Below are 13,471 nucleotides of genomic sequence, written 5' to 3' on the forward strand. Positions count from 1 at the left end.
TTACCTCAAACATGACTGGCTAGTTTCTACAGAAAAAAACAGACCCTGAATTTTTTATTTGTTCTAATTCATTTGCATATTTTTTTATTTTGTCACAGATTTGAGATGAGCAGCATCAGATGGCACCACAACTTAGGAGGCCTTACAGCATCTTGGAATTTTGCTGCTTAAATAAAGCCTGACTCTGCTATGCTAGAAAACATAGGTTATTAAATCTGGTTAGTTAAATCTAGATTTTTCCAGCACAACAAATTTAAATACAATGTATAAAACATTTCACTGGAGAACAATTCTTCTGAAAATAAAGACGACTCAGAACTTTTTTGTCAAACATTTAAGAGTGAATATCCAGTGCTAATATATCCAACCTGATAAACTTATGACAGAAAAAAAAAATCTACAATACTAAAAGTTAGGCAGTCTTTGAAAGGCTACATTTCATTTGGAAAGCTAGAAGTAGCCACTATTTTAAAGCTATTAAGCATATATAGCTTAATAGAATAGCATATATCCAACTTCTCCCCCCAGTTCCTCTTAGCATTTTGTTTCATGTTCCTGTTTATTAAGGCCACTTACTTTTTTGTTACCAGTTTCTAAACTGCAGTACTTCTGATTTTTGTACGATGGCTATTAAGAAGAGCAACTCTTTCAGAATCTTTAGTCTTCCTTATAAAATTAAATAGAGGAGAAACTAAAATATATACCCCATCATCAAAAATCTGCACCTTCTCCTCCTTTTTGAAAATTCAAGATGGTTAAATATGACCCCATAATTTTTTCTAGTATTTCCATCAGTCATAGTCCCTGCTTCATCAGAGTGGCATTAAGTATCTTTCAGAGAATGAAGTTCTCCAGTCTTGCACTCATTCCACAAGCCAGTGGAGATCCTTAGTGACTTATTGACACCTCTCACCTCAGCATTATGAAAACATTTACAAAGATTTAACTACTTTACTTGAACAAGCTTCAAGGTGCAGCAGTGGCATTTTCTAGTCTAAGCCTTATCTTCTTTCATCTTTGTCTATTTATCCAAGGATCTGAGAGCACCAAGTGCATATAGGTAGGACAAAGCCCAAGAAAATGATGTATCTCTACCAAAGACAGACCTATCAGTTTCACAGCCCTCTGCAGAACTACAGATTCTACCACAGTCTTGCTATGAGCAACATGTGTGTACCAAAAGTATTTCTTATACAAACAAAGATAATAAACTAAGTTTAAGAAGTGCAGTTAGAAACTAACAGCAGTAGTAAAAAATGTGAGGTGCTTATTGAAATTTAGAAGAAATCTAACTTCCAAGTCCTAAGGGGAAAGTGTTCTTTACTGAACAAGGGAACACTTACTTCAATGGGAGTAGATTCAGGTACTTCACGTAAAATCACAATACAGCGATTCTGATTTGGCCGAACTTTTTCCCCCTTTTCATCCACTTGAACTAAAGGCAACGCTAAGAGAGAAAAGACAAGAATGCATTTTAGCTGTCAACAAACCTAGTAGCTTTGCACGCCAAAAGATGCTGTGAACATAGACTTACAATGCAGAGCCTCAAATGTAACATTAAGAAACAAGCAATGTTTCTGTTTATCATTTACATGCCTGAAAAACGCTTTCTAGTTTTTTTACAAAACTTGTAGCTCTGGCCAAATTCACTTTGAGACAAGCTTTTCCATTTATAACTGCATCTCCGCACAACCTGGCAATGCCCTTGTAGCTCTCACCAGGTATTCATTCCCCTTTCCGTCTCTGGTATGCCTCTCTTTTGTTTTGAGCAGACTCAGAAGCACACAGTTAAACCAAGGGGGTCTCTTGATCCACCTACTTCCCTTATCTTTACAGGGGATGAAATGTTTTTGTGCTTCCAGGAGAGAACTCCCAGCACTAATATAGTTAGGTCTTCATCCTCCATGGAAACTTCCCACAGAATTCCTCCCAGCTGTGCTTTGAACAAGCTGAAGTTTGCTCTTGCAAAATGTAAAACCTTAGAAACGCTCAGTGTGCTCAGCATGACCCCAAATGCCACAGTTCTGTGACTGGTGCAGCCAAGGCCTCCACTGACTGAGATACACAAAGCAGGTTTTCTCAGTTTCTGAGCAGTGAGTCCAGCAGTGCCTCATTCCTGGTCGGCACATCTAACACTCATGTGGGGAAACAGTTCTCTGCACTTTTCAGAAACTTGATGGATGACACGAGCTGCTATATTGTTCTTCCAACAAATATCTAAACCATTAAAATCAACTGTAAGAACTAGGTTTGGCTGACCCAAAGCTCACTTAAATGACACAAATATTGTTCTGTTGGCCTTATTGTCTTGGTTTAGGTCAGTAGCAGATGCCAACTGTAAGATCCCCCTTGGAAACAACCTCCAGGGTCTTGGCCCACAGGTACTGATGCAGTTGATTGCTATACATTCAAGGCTCTCTTCAACAGGGTGAGACTCCTCTATCCCTTTTTCCCCACCTGTCTTTACAGAACAGTCTAAAAATATCCATCATGATCCTCCAATCATATGAGTTGTCCCACCACATCCCACAATTTAATATCATTAATTCATATGTGCATAGATCATTATTCAATAGCTGGAACAGAGCAGTTTTGATAAAACTACAGTCCTGTAACTGTGATGATCTAAGCTGCTTGGGCTACTTAATGCTGTACAGAAAAATAATGGCATTTTACTGCAATACAATAAGAAAGAAGAGATGAAAAATTCAGATTAATAGTTCTACACCAATAGCCAAAATGCTTTCTAGCACTGAGGAACTTTTACTTACATCTCAGCACTTCAACAATCAAATCCATATCAGTACTGAGTTTCTTGACATGATCAAGATTTGCTACTGTCATTATTGGCACATACTGATCACTGTCCATCTGTGATATAAGGTACATGTCACTGGCAAGATTTTCTCTGTTGGGAGAAAAAAAAATAGGGATATGTCACAGATTAACTTTGTCCAATAAACTTAAGACAAAAATTCATCACATAGTAGAAGGCCGATTCCTTCAGCATTTTTGCTAATTAATGAAAATCACTTGCTTAAACCTTGCTAAATGGCTTAAATTATTCAGTTTTAATTATAACCAGTAAAGATCACAAAAATTCGCCTGATCTGTAATTGCTTATAACTACTCTCATTTCAAACCTATATATTTGCTAGTTTATGCATTAGGCACAGAGGTTTCAGGTAAGCTTTAAGAGGTACATCAACATAACACTCTGAAATTTGTATGTTACTTTTTCCAAATTCTCATCCTTTCCACTCAGTTTTAAGTAACAACTAAGAAATGTAGTAACATACATCCCAAGCTGTTAGTCATCCTCCAGTTTGGTACATTTATGTAAATACCTACCTAGATAAACAGAATTCCAGTGTCTTTTTCAGTAATTCTCGTAAATCTTCCTGACCTTCTGGCTGCAACTGTTCGTTTCCACCTAACAATTAAAATACTTCAAATTAAAAAGTAGCTCTGCTATATTACACAATATCTATTTTAAACAAGCCATCATGTCTGTTACTGACCACATAACTAGTAACAGATTTTCAAATTCAGTCGATGTTCGTTATGTGTTAGTTACCAACCCCTGAAATTTCATGGCAACTCTTTTTATTTAAGACAGAAAAGAGAAACCATGTCTGACTTTATTTGTTAACCTCTGTTCTCCACATACATAAAAATCTGAAGCACTTTTAGAACAGCTACAAGCACATCTCAAAACAAATACTGAAGTGATTTGGCTTGTAGATCTGTGCTCCATTCTCAGGAAAGTAACCAATTTCTAGCTGACCAAACCCTGACTAATGCAATGCAAGGGAACAATGTAATGGAGGAACTCCATGCTTCTGGTCTCAGTCTAAATTACCAACACATTAATTCAGAGAAGGTTTTCAAAAATATAGTTATGGAATATGAGCAGCTATCCAATCTACTAACAACAGATATGTAATCAATTTACAATCCTTTCATTAAGAAGGTAAAATTACTTTCTTTCTAATATATGGAAGTTTAAAAATTATCACATGGAAAACATGAACTTCATGTTCCTTTTAGTTTAGACACAATATACCAATGTCAGTAGAGAGTAAACTCATTGGGTCAGTGGGAGATGTGTTTAAAGAGTAGAAGTTTTGTGTGGCCTTTAGAGCTTTATAAAACATTTAGTAGCACATTGCTCATGTAAACATATATGCATGTAAATGTAAATTAGCTTTTTAGAAGTATTTCACACCAACTATTGTCCTCTATACCCTTCCCTTCACTAACTTTCATCCTTTTATTCAGCTCTCCTTAGCCTTTCTTCTTCCTAAAGCAACTTCTAATTTTCTCCCACCATGCTGTCCTCCACGTGTTTTACTCTGAGGAAGAGAACACCAACACCTGAGAAATACATGTATCATGTTCTAACCATATTTCCTTTTATAAGATTTTTAAAAATAATTACTAAAAAATGAAAGATCAGATTTCAGACTTGGGACCACATGTCATTATTCCTCAAGAGAAACAGGCCCAACCTGCTATTCAGCTCTTTACAACACTATCGAACTTGTGTTAAAAGTTAACTATTTTAGGCACATAAAGGACACACTGACAAGTTCCAGCTGAAGAATACTGTTCCCTTCTAGAATGTGAGGTACCATTAATACAATTTCCTGTTTGCCAGCTAGTTATTTACTATTCCGCAAGAGTACCCTTAAGTAGAAGTGTTAATGAGAACGTTCAGCTTTTAAATATAAGCAAAGATTATGCCACAACGATGTCTGATTTTCTGATTTCAGTTGCCTTGATTTGCAGCTATTATGGACGCTATACTGGTAATTTTAAATACAAAATCAGCTAAGTACAATGAACAGACCTGTTGTGAATCTCAAGAAACACCCAAGCACATTTTCCTCTCCTTCCCATCCCTCATCTCAGTTCCAAGTAGTAATCCTACATGCATCTTGCAGACCTTCTGTCCCATTCAATGAAATATAACCAGGGTGAATCTCTATGCTAACTTCCAGAAGCTTCTTAAAACATACCATCTGGTACAGACTACAGCTACTAACAGTTGCACTGAAGAGAAATTCTGGAAGTTGATTAAATAAGAATGTAAAGAAGTTAATAGTAAAATGTTGCTTATTTTAGCATTTCAAGTACGAAATGGGTCTTTCCCCACATTAACGTTACTACTTGAGACACAAACTGCATGTGAATCTCACCTCAGTACCTGACCCAGCTAGAAACATGCATTTGTTTGATTCTATGCACCACCTTCTAAGATTTAAACCAGGAGGAGACTGGCCTCTAAACACATCCAAGTTTGACTGCAAAAGAGACAGGAATTCCTAGGGTCTGTTTAAAGAATGTATATATTGAATGAGAAAACTGGTATAGTTTGGGGGCTTTTTTTGTTTTTCAGATGCTCACTGATGTCCAACTCAAAATACATGTTTAGTTTGTTTTTAAACTAAGTCCAAGCACATCTTAGCTTTCTCTTACCTGTCTGGGTGGTTTCATGCATAGACTCATACTCAGAATGATCGAGAGCCAAAGGGTTCATATCCACCTGCTCTGAGCCCGGAACGGCTGCGTTCGGCTCCGGCAGCTCTGTCAGCACCGCGTTCTGATGCTTTTTGTCGCCATCGCCATTGGCATCCAGTCCTGCAGCACACGTCACAAACACACTCAAAAGTGTTCTTTCTAATCACAGGAACACCATAGTTAAAACTACATCTGAAATGTAGTAGGTGCTTGCATACTTGCTTTAAATTTTTTAACAGAAAATTAAAATTGAGACAGTGTTGCACCAAATTTTAACTTCTGCTTGAGTAACAGCCAGAAATTCTTATTCATACCTTCTTTACAGGAATCCGGAGGCTGGTCAGGTATTTCTTCCCACGTTTTGCTCACACTACCATCAGTGGCACCACTTGCTTCCAAGTGTAACATATGATTTCCCCACACCTTTGCATTGGGGTTTAACTCCGAAACCTTGGTTGACTCCTGCAAAAAGAAATTGATTATGCAATATGGGGATGCACAGCAGGCATCTAGTGCACAGATACATTCAGTTTCAAGTAACAGTATCAGACATACAACTCAAGATTTTACTATCATGTTTTTTCACACCTGAATATATTAACTGAATTCCCATAATCATTTCAGGTACAAACACAACTGAATTGTAGTGCACAGTATTCATTTCCCTGATTAAGAACCACCAGAAAAGGCTATCCAAGCAGAGCAAATGACAACAAACATTTCATTCTTTGCCTTTGACAAACTAACTCAGCCTTGTACTTAACCTAGACCTCAGGCATTTCTCTAATATACATGTCTACTTGATGTTCATTATACTGCTATTGTATCTGTTTCTGTAAAATAATACTAAAAAAAAAAAAAAAAAAAGAAAAAAAATCAAGAAAATACAAAAATACATGGATTTTTCTGAAATTATATAAACATGTAACAGTTCTAATGAAACATTATGGAAAATCGAAAGCAATAAGATGCACATTAACAGACAATTTCTGTTATTACTTTTAGAGGAGGAACAGAGCATTAGGACAAAAAGGATGAATAACCATATCCAGTTAAATCATCTCAAGATAGTTTCTTTTAACCTGGATTGGGAATGGACACATTTAATGATTACATATGGTTATATACAACCATCATATAAATGGTCACATCTCTGCTTTAGAGATGGCTCTCTGCAGTGCAAACATCTACTACAATACTTTAGAGTAACAGGAAACTTGTTTTGCTTATGTTTAAGCAAAATCATTGAATTATTCCACACAAAATATATGTTGAGTGTTTTAATGTAATTACACTGGGAAAGAATATTACTCATGATAAGACACACTAAAAAAGCTTATTAAAAATTTGCTTTCTAAATTTACAGATGCTTTACACATTACAATGTGTAAAGACAGGCACTCCAAAATCCCACGAAGCTTTAAATCTTCTTAAACACATGCATTCAAATACTTATTATCACAGTGCATAGAAAACACATCCAAAAAAAAAAAAAAAACCTTAAACATTTTACTTAAACACATCTCTTGAATGAGAGAGACTTAACAAAAAGTGGAAGTGTTTGACATAAGTACTTGCATAGTAAGATTCAAAGATGACAGTAAGATCCATCAGTTTCCATTAACATAAGACATTCCCCCAGGAGACAACAAAGAGCCTCAAGCACAATCCACTGCCCACACTGCAATGCTGGGCAAGGTCAGAGCAGCTGCTCCAACACAGCCAGTGGGTGAGGGGAACAATTTCAGGGAAGCTCAGCAGGGAAGGAAAAGGAGCAGCAGCTGCTACAGGTTGACTTCTGCAGAGTGGGTAAGGTTGGAGGGGACCACTGGAGGTCATCCAGTCCAACCTCCCCGCCTGAGCAGGGTCCACAGAGCAGCTCAAGACTGTGTCCAGACAGCTTCACTTGTTTCTTAGCCCAGCTAGCCAAGATCCATCCTAGGTCTTTCCTCTTACTTCTCCTGCAGCCACTGTTCTCTGCAGCACTATTCACCTCCAGAAGTGAGGAAGAGGTTTCCTAACTGCTACCAAACAAGAGCTTCAGGAAATCTACGAACATTTCTTCCTATACAAAGCTGAAGAGCATTAAGAATGGTTTGTAGCAAGCTTCCTTTCTGCACACTGTTTATCTTAAGTTCAGCTGGAACTGAGAACCTACAATCAAATTACTTTGCCAATGACTGAACTTTCACACCAAGTAAACAGAACAAAAAAATCAATATTCAGCAAAATTTTTGACTTCTGCATTCTGTACAGTGTTTGGTTTTTCAAAGGCAAGGGACTCATCAAGTTCCGGACAAAATAACATCTATTTAACTAATGAAACCACAGTTTGACTTGGCTTAGTCAAACTTCTAGCTTCAGCTTTAAGAGCAAATCACTTCTGCAGAATACTTACAAGTTCGTCTTTATTGTGCCATCCCCATGTACCAGCATGTTCCGGTGCTAGCAGCTGATATGGGTATGTTTCCACTGCATATGAAGCACTTGTTAAATTTTCAGGTTCATTCTGGAAGTTTTCATTTACTATACACAGTCTGTCATTCTTCATGGTATCATTAGAAGCTGCATTATTCCATAAAAAGCCCACTAGATATTCACCATTACCAGAAAGAACTGTGTCAGAAAGCAGCTGATTTGTCCAATCAGCATTGCCAGTCTGAAGATTGATGAAATGTGACCACATTTCAACGTGGGGATTTTGTCTGTCCATGTCATAGGACTGCTTCTGGTCACTTGATCCATCTTCCATCAGACCTAACACGCACTGCTCTCTGCCTTGCTGAAATCCTGCTGCACCAGGAGAGGCACCGGGTATTTCATAGGAAGGAGTAGCAGCGTATTTGTCTACCTGCTTTGGGTCAACACAAACTCCAAGCTCTTTGTTTGAGAAAATCTTGTGATCTGGCTGCATCTGTTCCCAGCTTGTGGTCAAGTCATTCATCTGAGTATTTAATATGTAACTGGTGTTTTTCAGTTCAGTAGTCTTGGCTTGCAACTGCTTCAAATTCCCCTTGGTAAAAGGTTCTAGATTCTCAGCTGATAAACCAAAACCAGTGAGGTTCTCCTCTGTGTGGATGCTGACTTCACCATCCTGAAGATTACATTCATTTACATCACACATACTTTTTTCATGAGTTTCTGATCTTTCCTCAGTAAAAGGCCCAACAGAAACTTGAGTGTTCCCAACTTCTGGCTCTGGACCGGCACAATAACACAACTCAGGCTCTTCTGCTGGTTTGCCATGCTCATGACAACATGCATTTTGACACAATACAGGCAAAAAGTTATGGTCTTCATTTAAGAGTTTACTGGCATCTTCCAGCTTTTTAGTGGCATCTTGTAATTTTACACTCCTGTACATACAACTGTCCGTGGCTGCAGGTACAGTGGAGTCAGAGGGAGCATTCTGACTGTCAGCCAAGTCTTTACTGCAACTGAAGATGCCTTTATCACAGTCAGCAATGTTAGCATCCAGATTCTGTTTTACATCTTCTGCCTTGTTATCAATAGACTCATTTAGTTGACCTTCAAATTTTGTCTGTTTTAGAGATTCTACTACATGCCCAGCTATTTTGGCTGACTCAGTCTCTGCACTCCATTGATTTTCCACTGTGTGGAAGGAACATAAATCCTGTTGTTCATCTTGTCTGCTGTTCATATCTATTTTATTCATATGCTCACATTCCACAGACACAGAAGAGACACTGGTTTTGTTATCTGAATTTGAATATTGGCATACTTTACCTTTATTCTCTAGTAATTCTTGTGAAACCTGACACTCTAGGCTGTTTTCCTTTAGGAACATTTCACCTCTGCTTGCATTATGTGCATGACGTGTCACAGAGCCATCACTTACCCCTGATCTAGTTCTGCTCAAGTTAGCAGCTTCCTCAAGCAAGTCACCTTTTAGTTCAGTGGCACTCGCACAGGTATCTTCCTCCGTGCCACTGTGGATTGCAGCTTCAGATGATGTCTTGATTTCAGTGCAATCCTTAATGTGAGTTTGAAAATCAGAGCCTTCCTCCAAGTTTAGCTGTGTTTCAGTCACGTTCAAAGCTTCACAGCTATGCAAAACTGTACCAGTACATTTCTCTCCCTCTTTCAAGGATTCTTCAAAACTGCTGTGATGTTCACTAGAGTCTGGTGAAAATGTTTGGCTATCACCATATGTTCTCTCAAGTGTTTTCTTTTCCACATTTGAGTTTACTTCACTTTCTGGCTCTAGAAAGCAGACTTCTTCATCAAGGCTTTCTATATTGTCCATTTCATGTAACTCTAATGATAATTTAAAGTTATCCTCTATGTTGTCTACCACCTGTTTAGTATTTATTTGCTCTACAACATTTGAGGGATGTGTAGGTAGTGGCACAACATCAGAATGATTACTTCCTTCAATTTTTCCTGAATTTGATACTCCAGTGTTTAACAATACATTGGAAATACAATCACTGTTTTTCACCTTTTCTGACTTAGGGCTGTATTGGTCCTCTCCAGCAGCATCCACAGGCTTTACAGAATCACAAGCTGTAAGCAGCAATTCATTCCAACTGGCAACACTACCCATGGTATATACTTCCTCTTGCTGATTCTCAGGGACGATTTCACCAGACACTTTTGCTTTTAAGACATCTGTTACTGTACTGTCAGTATTTAACCTATGCACCTGACACCTGTCAGTCAGTAGGTTATCAAAAGAACACTGGATGTCTAGGCTACAATATTCCTTTGTATCCTTTTTCTCCAGGTTTGATCTATCCTCTTTTTTATACTCAAACAGTTCTTTCTGTGAATTAAACTCAGCTTCCACTTGTGCCAATTGTTTCACTAGAAATTCCTTCCCTCTGTCTAGAGGTCGTGCCATGGTGCACATTCCTTCATCAGTAACAGCTGAGTTATCTATGTCTGCTGCAGTCTCTTCATGCACAGTAGCTGGCACCTCTTCATCCCCTTTCAGATCTTCGGCATCTACAACACAAATGCTGTAAAACTCCTTGTCTTTTACATTTTGACTGTTGTCTACATCAAGACAGGAAAATGTTGGAGACATCTCTCTATATGAATTCGAAACTTTCTGTAAGCTGTCACTCTTGCTGTCTTCAACATTTACTGTTGTTTCATTTTGCCTTGAATGGTCACATGTAACTGCATAATCCTCCAGAGAATTTCTATTTAAGGAAATTTCACTCTGTAAGCCTTTGTCTACGATATCTGGTACATGTGAATTAGAAATATGATCAAACAAGCAATGCTCTTGTGAAGCTACATTCTCATTATCAATATTGCTATTATTATTTTCTATATTGTTCACATGCTGACCATTACTATTAAGATTTTTAGGTGCTCTTTTTTTAATTATTTTATCTTTCTTTTCTTCACTTCTCTGCAGATTTCCATATGTACCAGAGACTTTCAAGAGGTGACTAAAGGAATTAAAGAAGCTAAAAGGTCTGCTATACGTCCTCCTAGGGCTCAGATGGGGAGTATTCCCCATGCTGTTATATGATGAATATTTTCCTTTTCTACCCAAAAATCCAGATTTAGAATCTGACACTGCACAATCATCACTACAAACATGCTCAATGCCGACTGTCACAGCTGCCCCATTAACTGTCCTTCCCACTGTATGCAGATCCCGGCTTTCCACAGTTCCAAAAATTGAAGATAAAGTTTTACTTATCCTTGACTTTGGTGCTTCCTCTTCCACAGTTTTTTGTAACAAGCTGGTTTTCTCCTCACTTGTGCTGTTACTTAATTCTTTACTGAAGCAGCAGCCCATGATTAATAAGTAGTGTCAGAGGGTCTTCTCATTGCAAATCACCTTCCTCTTTACACTAACTTTCTATGGCTACTGAGGAGACAAGCCAACACCCAACTGCCAAAAATAGCACACTTTAAAACCATGCAGGGGTTCATATGTCATTGCCACTCAAAGTCCAAATCCCAGTTGCTGAGCAATGTTTCAGTATTTCATCATATACACTGTAATATTCAAGCCAAATACTCCTTCCAATAAGATTACAGTCTGTTTAGGAGTATTACTGAGTCTCATGAACTTCTATTGTTTAATTTCCTAAAAGGTTTTGTCCATCCAAATCATTAAAATATTCAAACAACATCTTTCACAATGCCCACGTGTGCCAGAAACTACTTGTTTTCATATTTAATACAACTCCCACCTTCTATACAAGGACAAATGTATTCTGGCTTTACGTGTTTAAATCTGATGTGTAGATCAAACACTTTTTGGACCATTTTCTCCTTTCCCTCCCTTCCCCCAGAGCTGAACCTACACCACAATTACTTCTTTAGGAAAAACAGGCTAAAGATAGATAAGACCTCATGTATTCCATTGAGCAGTCATTGTACTTTATCAGAAGCTAATTCTGTTCCAAGCCTTTTTTAAAAATTTGTTATCTGCATGAAAAAAAAGAGAATACATAATTCCTCAGTGACTTCCAGCACTGAAGGGGACCTCAAGATCATTTACCCACCTCATGGTACTGTGACAGGATTAATTATACTTAAGCTCAGGAAAAAAAACTCTGTATCCTTTTACTAAAAATTCAGAAATATTTAAAAAGTAATTTGACTGAATGCTATTTCTTCCAAAAGTCTGTCCTCAGTATAGTTTTCATTGTTGTACATATACAGACTCTTTCTGACCTTGTAACAACAAAACCTTTTTTATACACATGAATTGAAATACTTCTATTACTGTAAGTTCTTGTAGTTGCTAATAAAAAGTGGTTCTGTTGTGTCAAATATAAAAAGCCCAATAAAAAATGTGAAAATACCCAGCAATCTTTTTCTGCTCTAAATAGATTTGTTCTTCTTTGCCTTTCCATTACCTTACATCACTTAGACTTTCTCTCAAATGCATTGCTATTACTTCAGATTTGGACCCCATACTTTAGAGAGCTTACAGATGTACAACTACAACACCACTCTACTCTGTTACTTAAAAGATATTGAAATTATGCGAGAGTGTAAGACCAGACAGACCCTCAAACTCTATTTCAAATGTTCTTTCAGACGAACACTTAACTCAGTGCTATTTTTCCACTGGTTGTGCACCTTATGGCAACTAATAATCCACTAACTGATCATAAAAGATTGCTGAATTGACAAAAAAGTACATCCCCTCTTCAACAAGTCTGTTTTGAAACTGTAAAGTAAGATCAGAGGAAAACTACCCTCCCCCCATCCCTTATCCAACCCAGGAAGACTCCAAGTGCCTGCAGCTACACTGTTCCTATGGATAGGAAGTCTGATGCATCATTGCTGCCATCTGCTGCATTTTTTTTAATTCTCCCCTGGGACAAAGTTATTCAACATGCTTGGATCCAGACTGAAAACTATGCCAAGTCACTCCTCTCTTTAGCATTCCCTGGAACTGAGAACAGGGAAAGGGGGAGGGAGTTACTTATAATAGTTTTTTTGAAGAAATGCCATGAGCAAACAATTTAACTGTTTTGAATGTCAGCTTAAAGTCACAGTAATACTTGAAAAATTCACAACTATTCAGAAATCTCCCTTATCAGGTAAACAAATAGCAAGATTTTCCCTTCGTGATTTAACCATTACTAACTCGTGCTTTCTAGAGAGGAGCTAAGTGTCTTTAAGAGACAGACCAGGGCAAAATCCACTTTTCCAGTGCCTTAACAACCACTTCTCCTATCAACTAATGGGAAGAAAAGGGGTGAAGCAGTTCAGGCAAGCAGAAACATATTCCAGTTTTCCCATACCCTTCTCATGTGGACATTTTGTACTTGTTCCTTTGTTTTTATCTTAGGGTTCCAGGGATAATTTCTATTTTAAAGCAGCTACAGTGGACATTCATTAAGTCAAATTTCTCAATACTATTTAGTGTGGGATTACAACTTTAAAAAAAAAAAAAAAAAGGCAACATGAATTTAAGCAGAAAATGCCACTCCTGTTATGCTAC

At 37.7% G+C, this 13,471-nt stretch overlaps 1 protein-coding gene across 5 annotated transcripts in view; it reads right to left on the reverse strand.

Annotated features, from left to right (window-relative positions):
* The window catches only part of LARP4B (La ribonucleoprotein 4B), a 56,002-nt gene that overhangs the window by 19,279 nt on the left and 23,252 nt on the right, over positions 1-13,471 (reverse strand). For all 5 annotated transcript variants that reach the window (XM_053999965.1, XM_053999974.1, XM_053999982.1 and 2 more), the window contains exons 3-7: positions 5,838-5,985; positions 5,482-5,643; positions 3,352-3,433; positions 2,772-2,908; positions 1,344-1,447 (exon numbers count right to left, since the gene is read on the reverse strand). In XM_053999965.1, coding sequence (XP_053855940.1) covers positions 1,344-1,447; positions 2,772-2,908; positions 3,352-3,433; positions 5,482-5,643; positions 5,838-5,985 — 633 coding nt within the window. The remainder of the gene's footprint in view (positions 1-1,343; positions 1,448-2,771; positions 2,909-3,351; positions 3,434-5,481; positions 5,644-5,837; positions 5,986-13,471) is intronic.

This window comes from Vidua macroura, chromosome 1 (assembly GCF_024509145.1).
Source record: "Vidua macroura isolate BioBank_ID:100142 chromosome 1, ASM2450914v1, whole genome shotgun sequence".
NCBI classification, from domain to species: domain Eukaryota; kingdom Metazoa; phylum Chordata; class Aves; order Passeriformes; family Viduidae; genus Vidua; species Vidua macroura.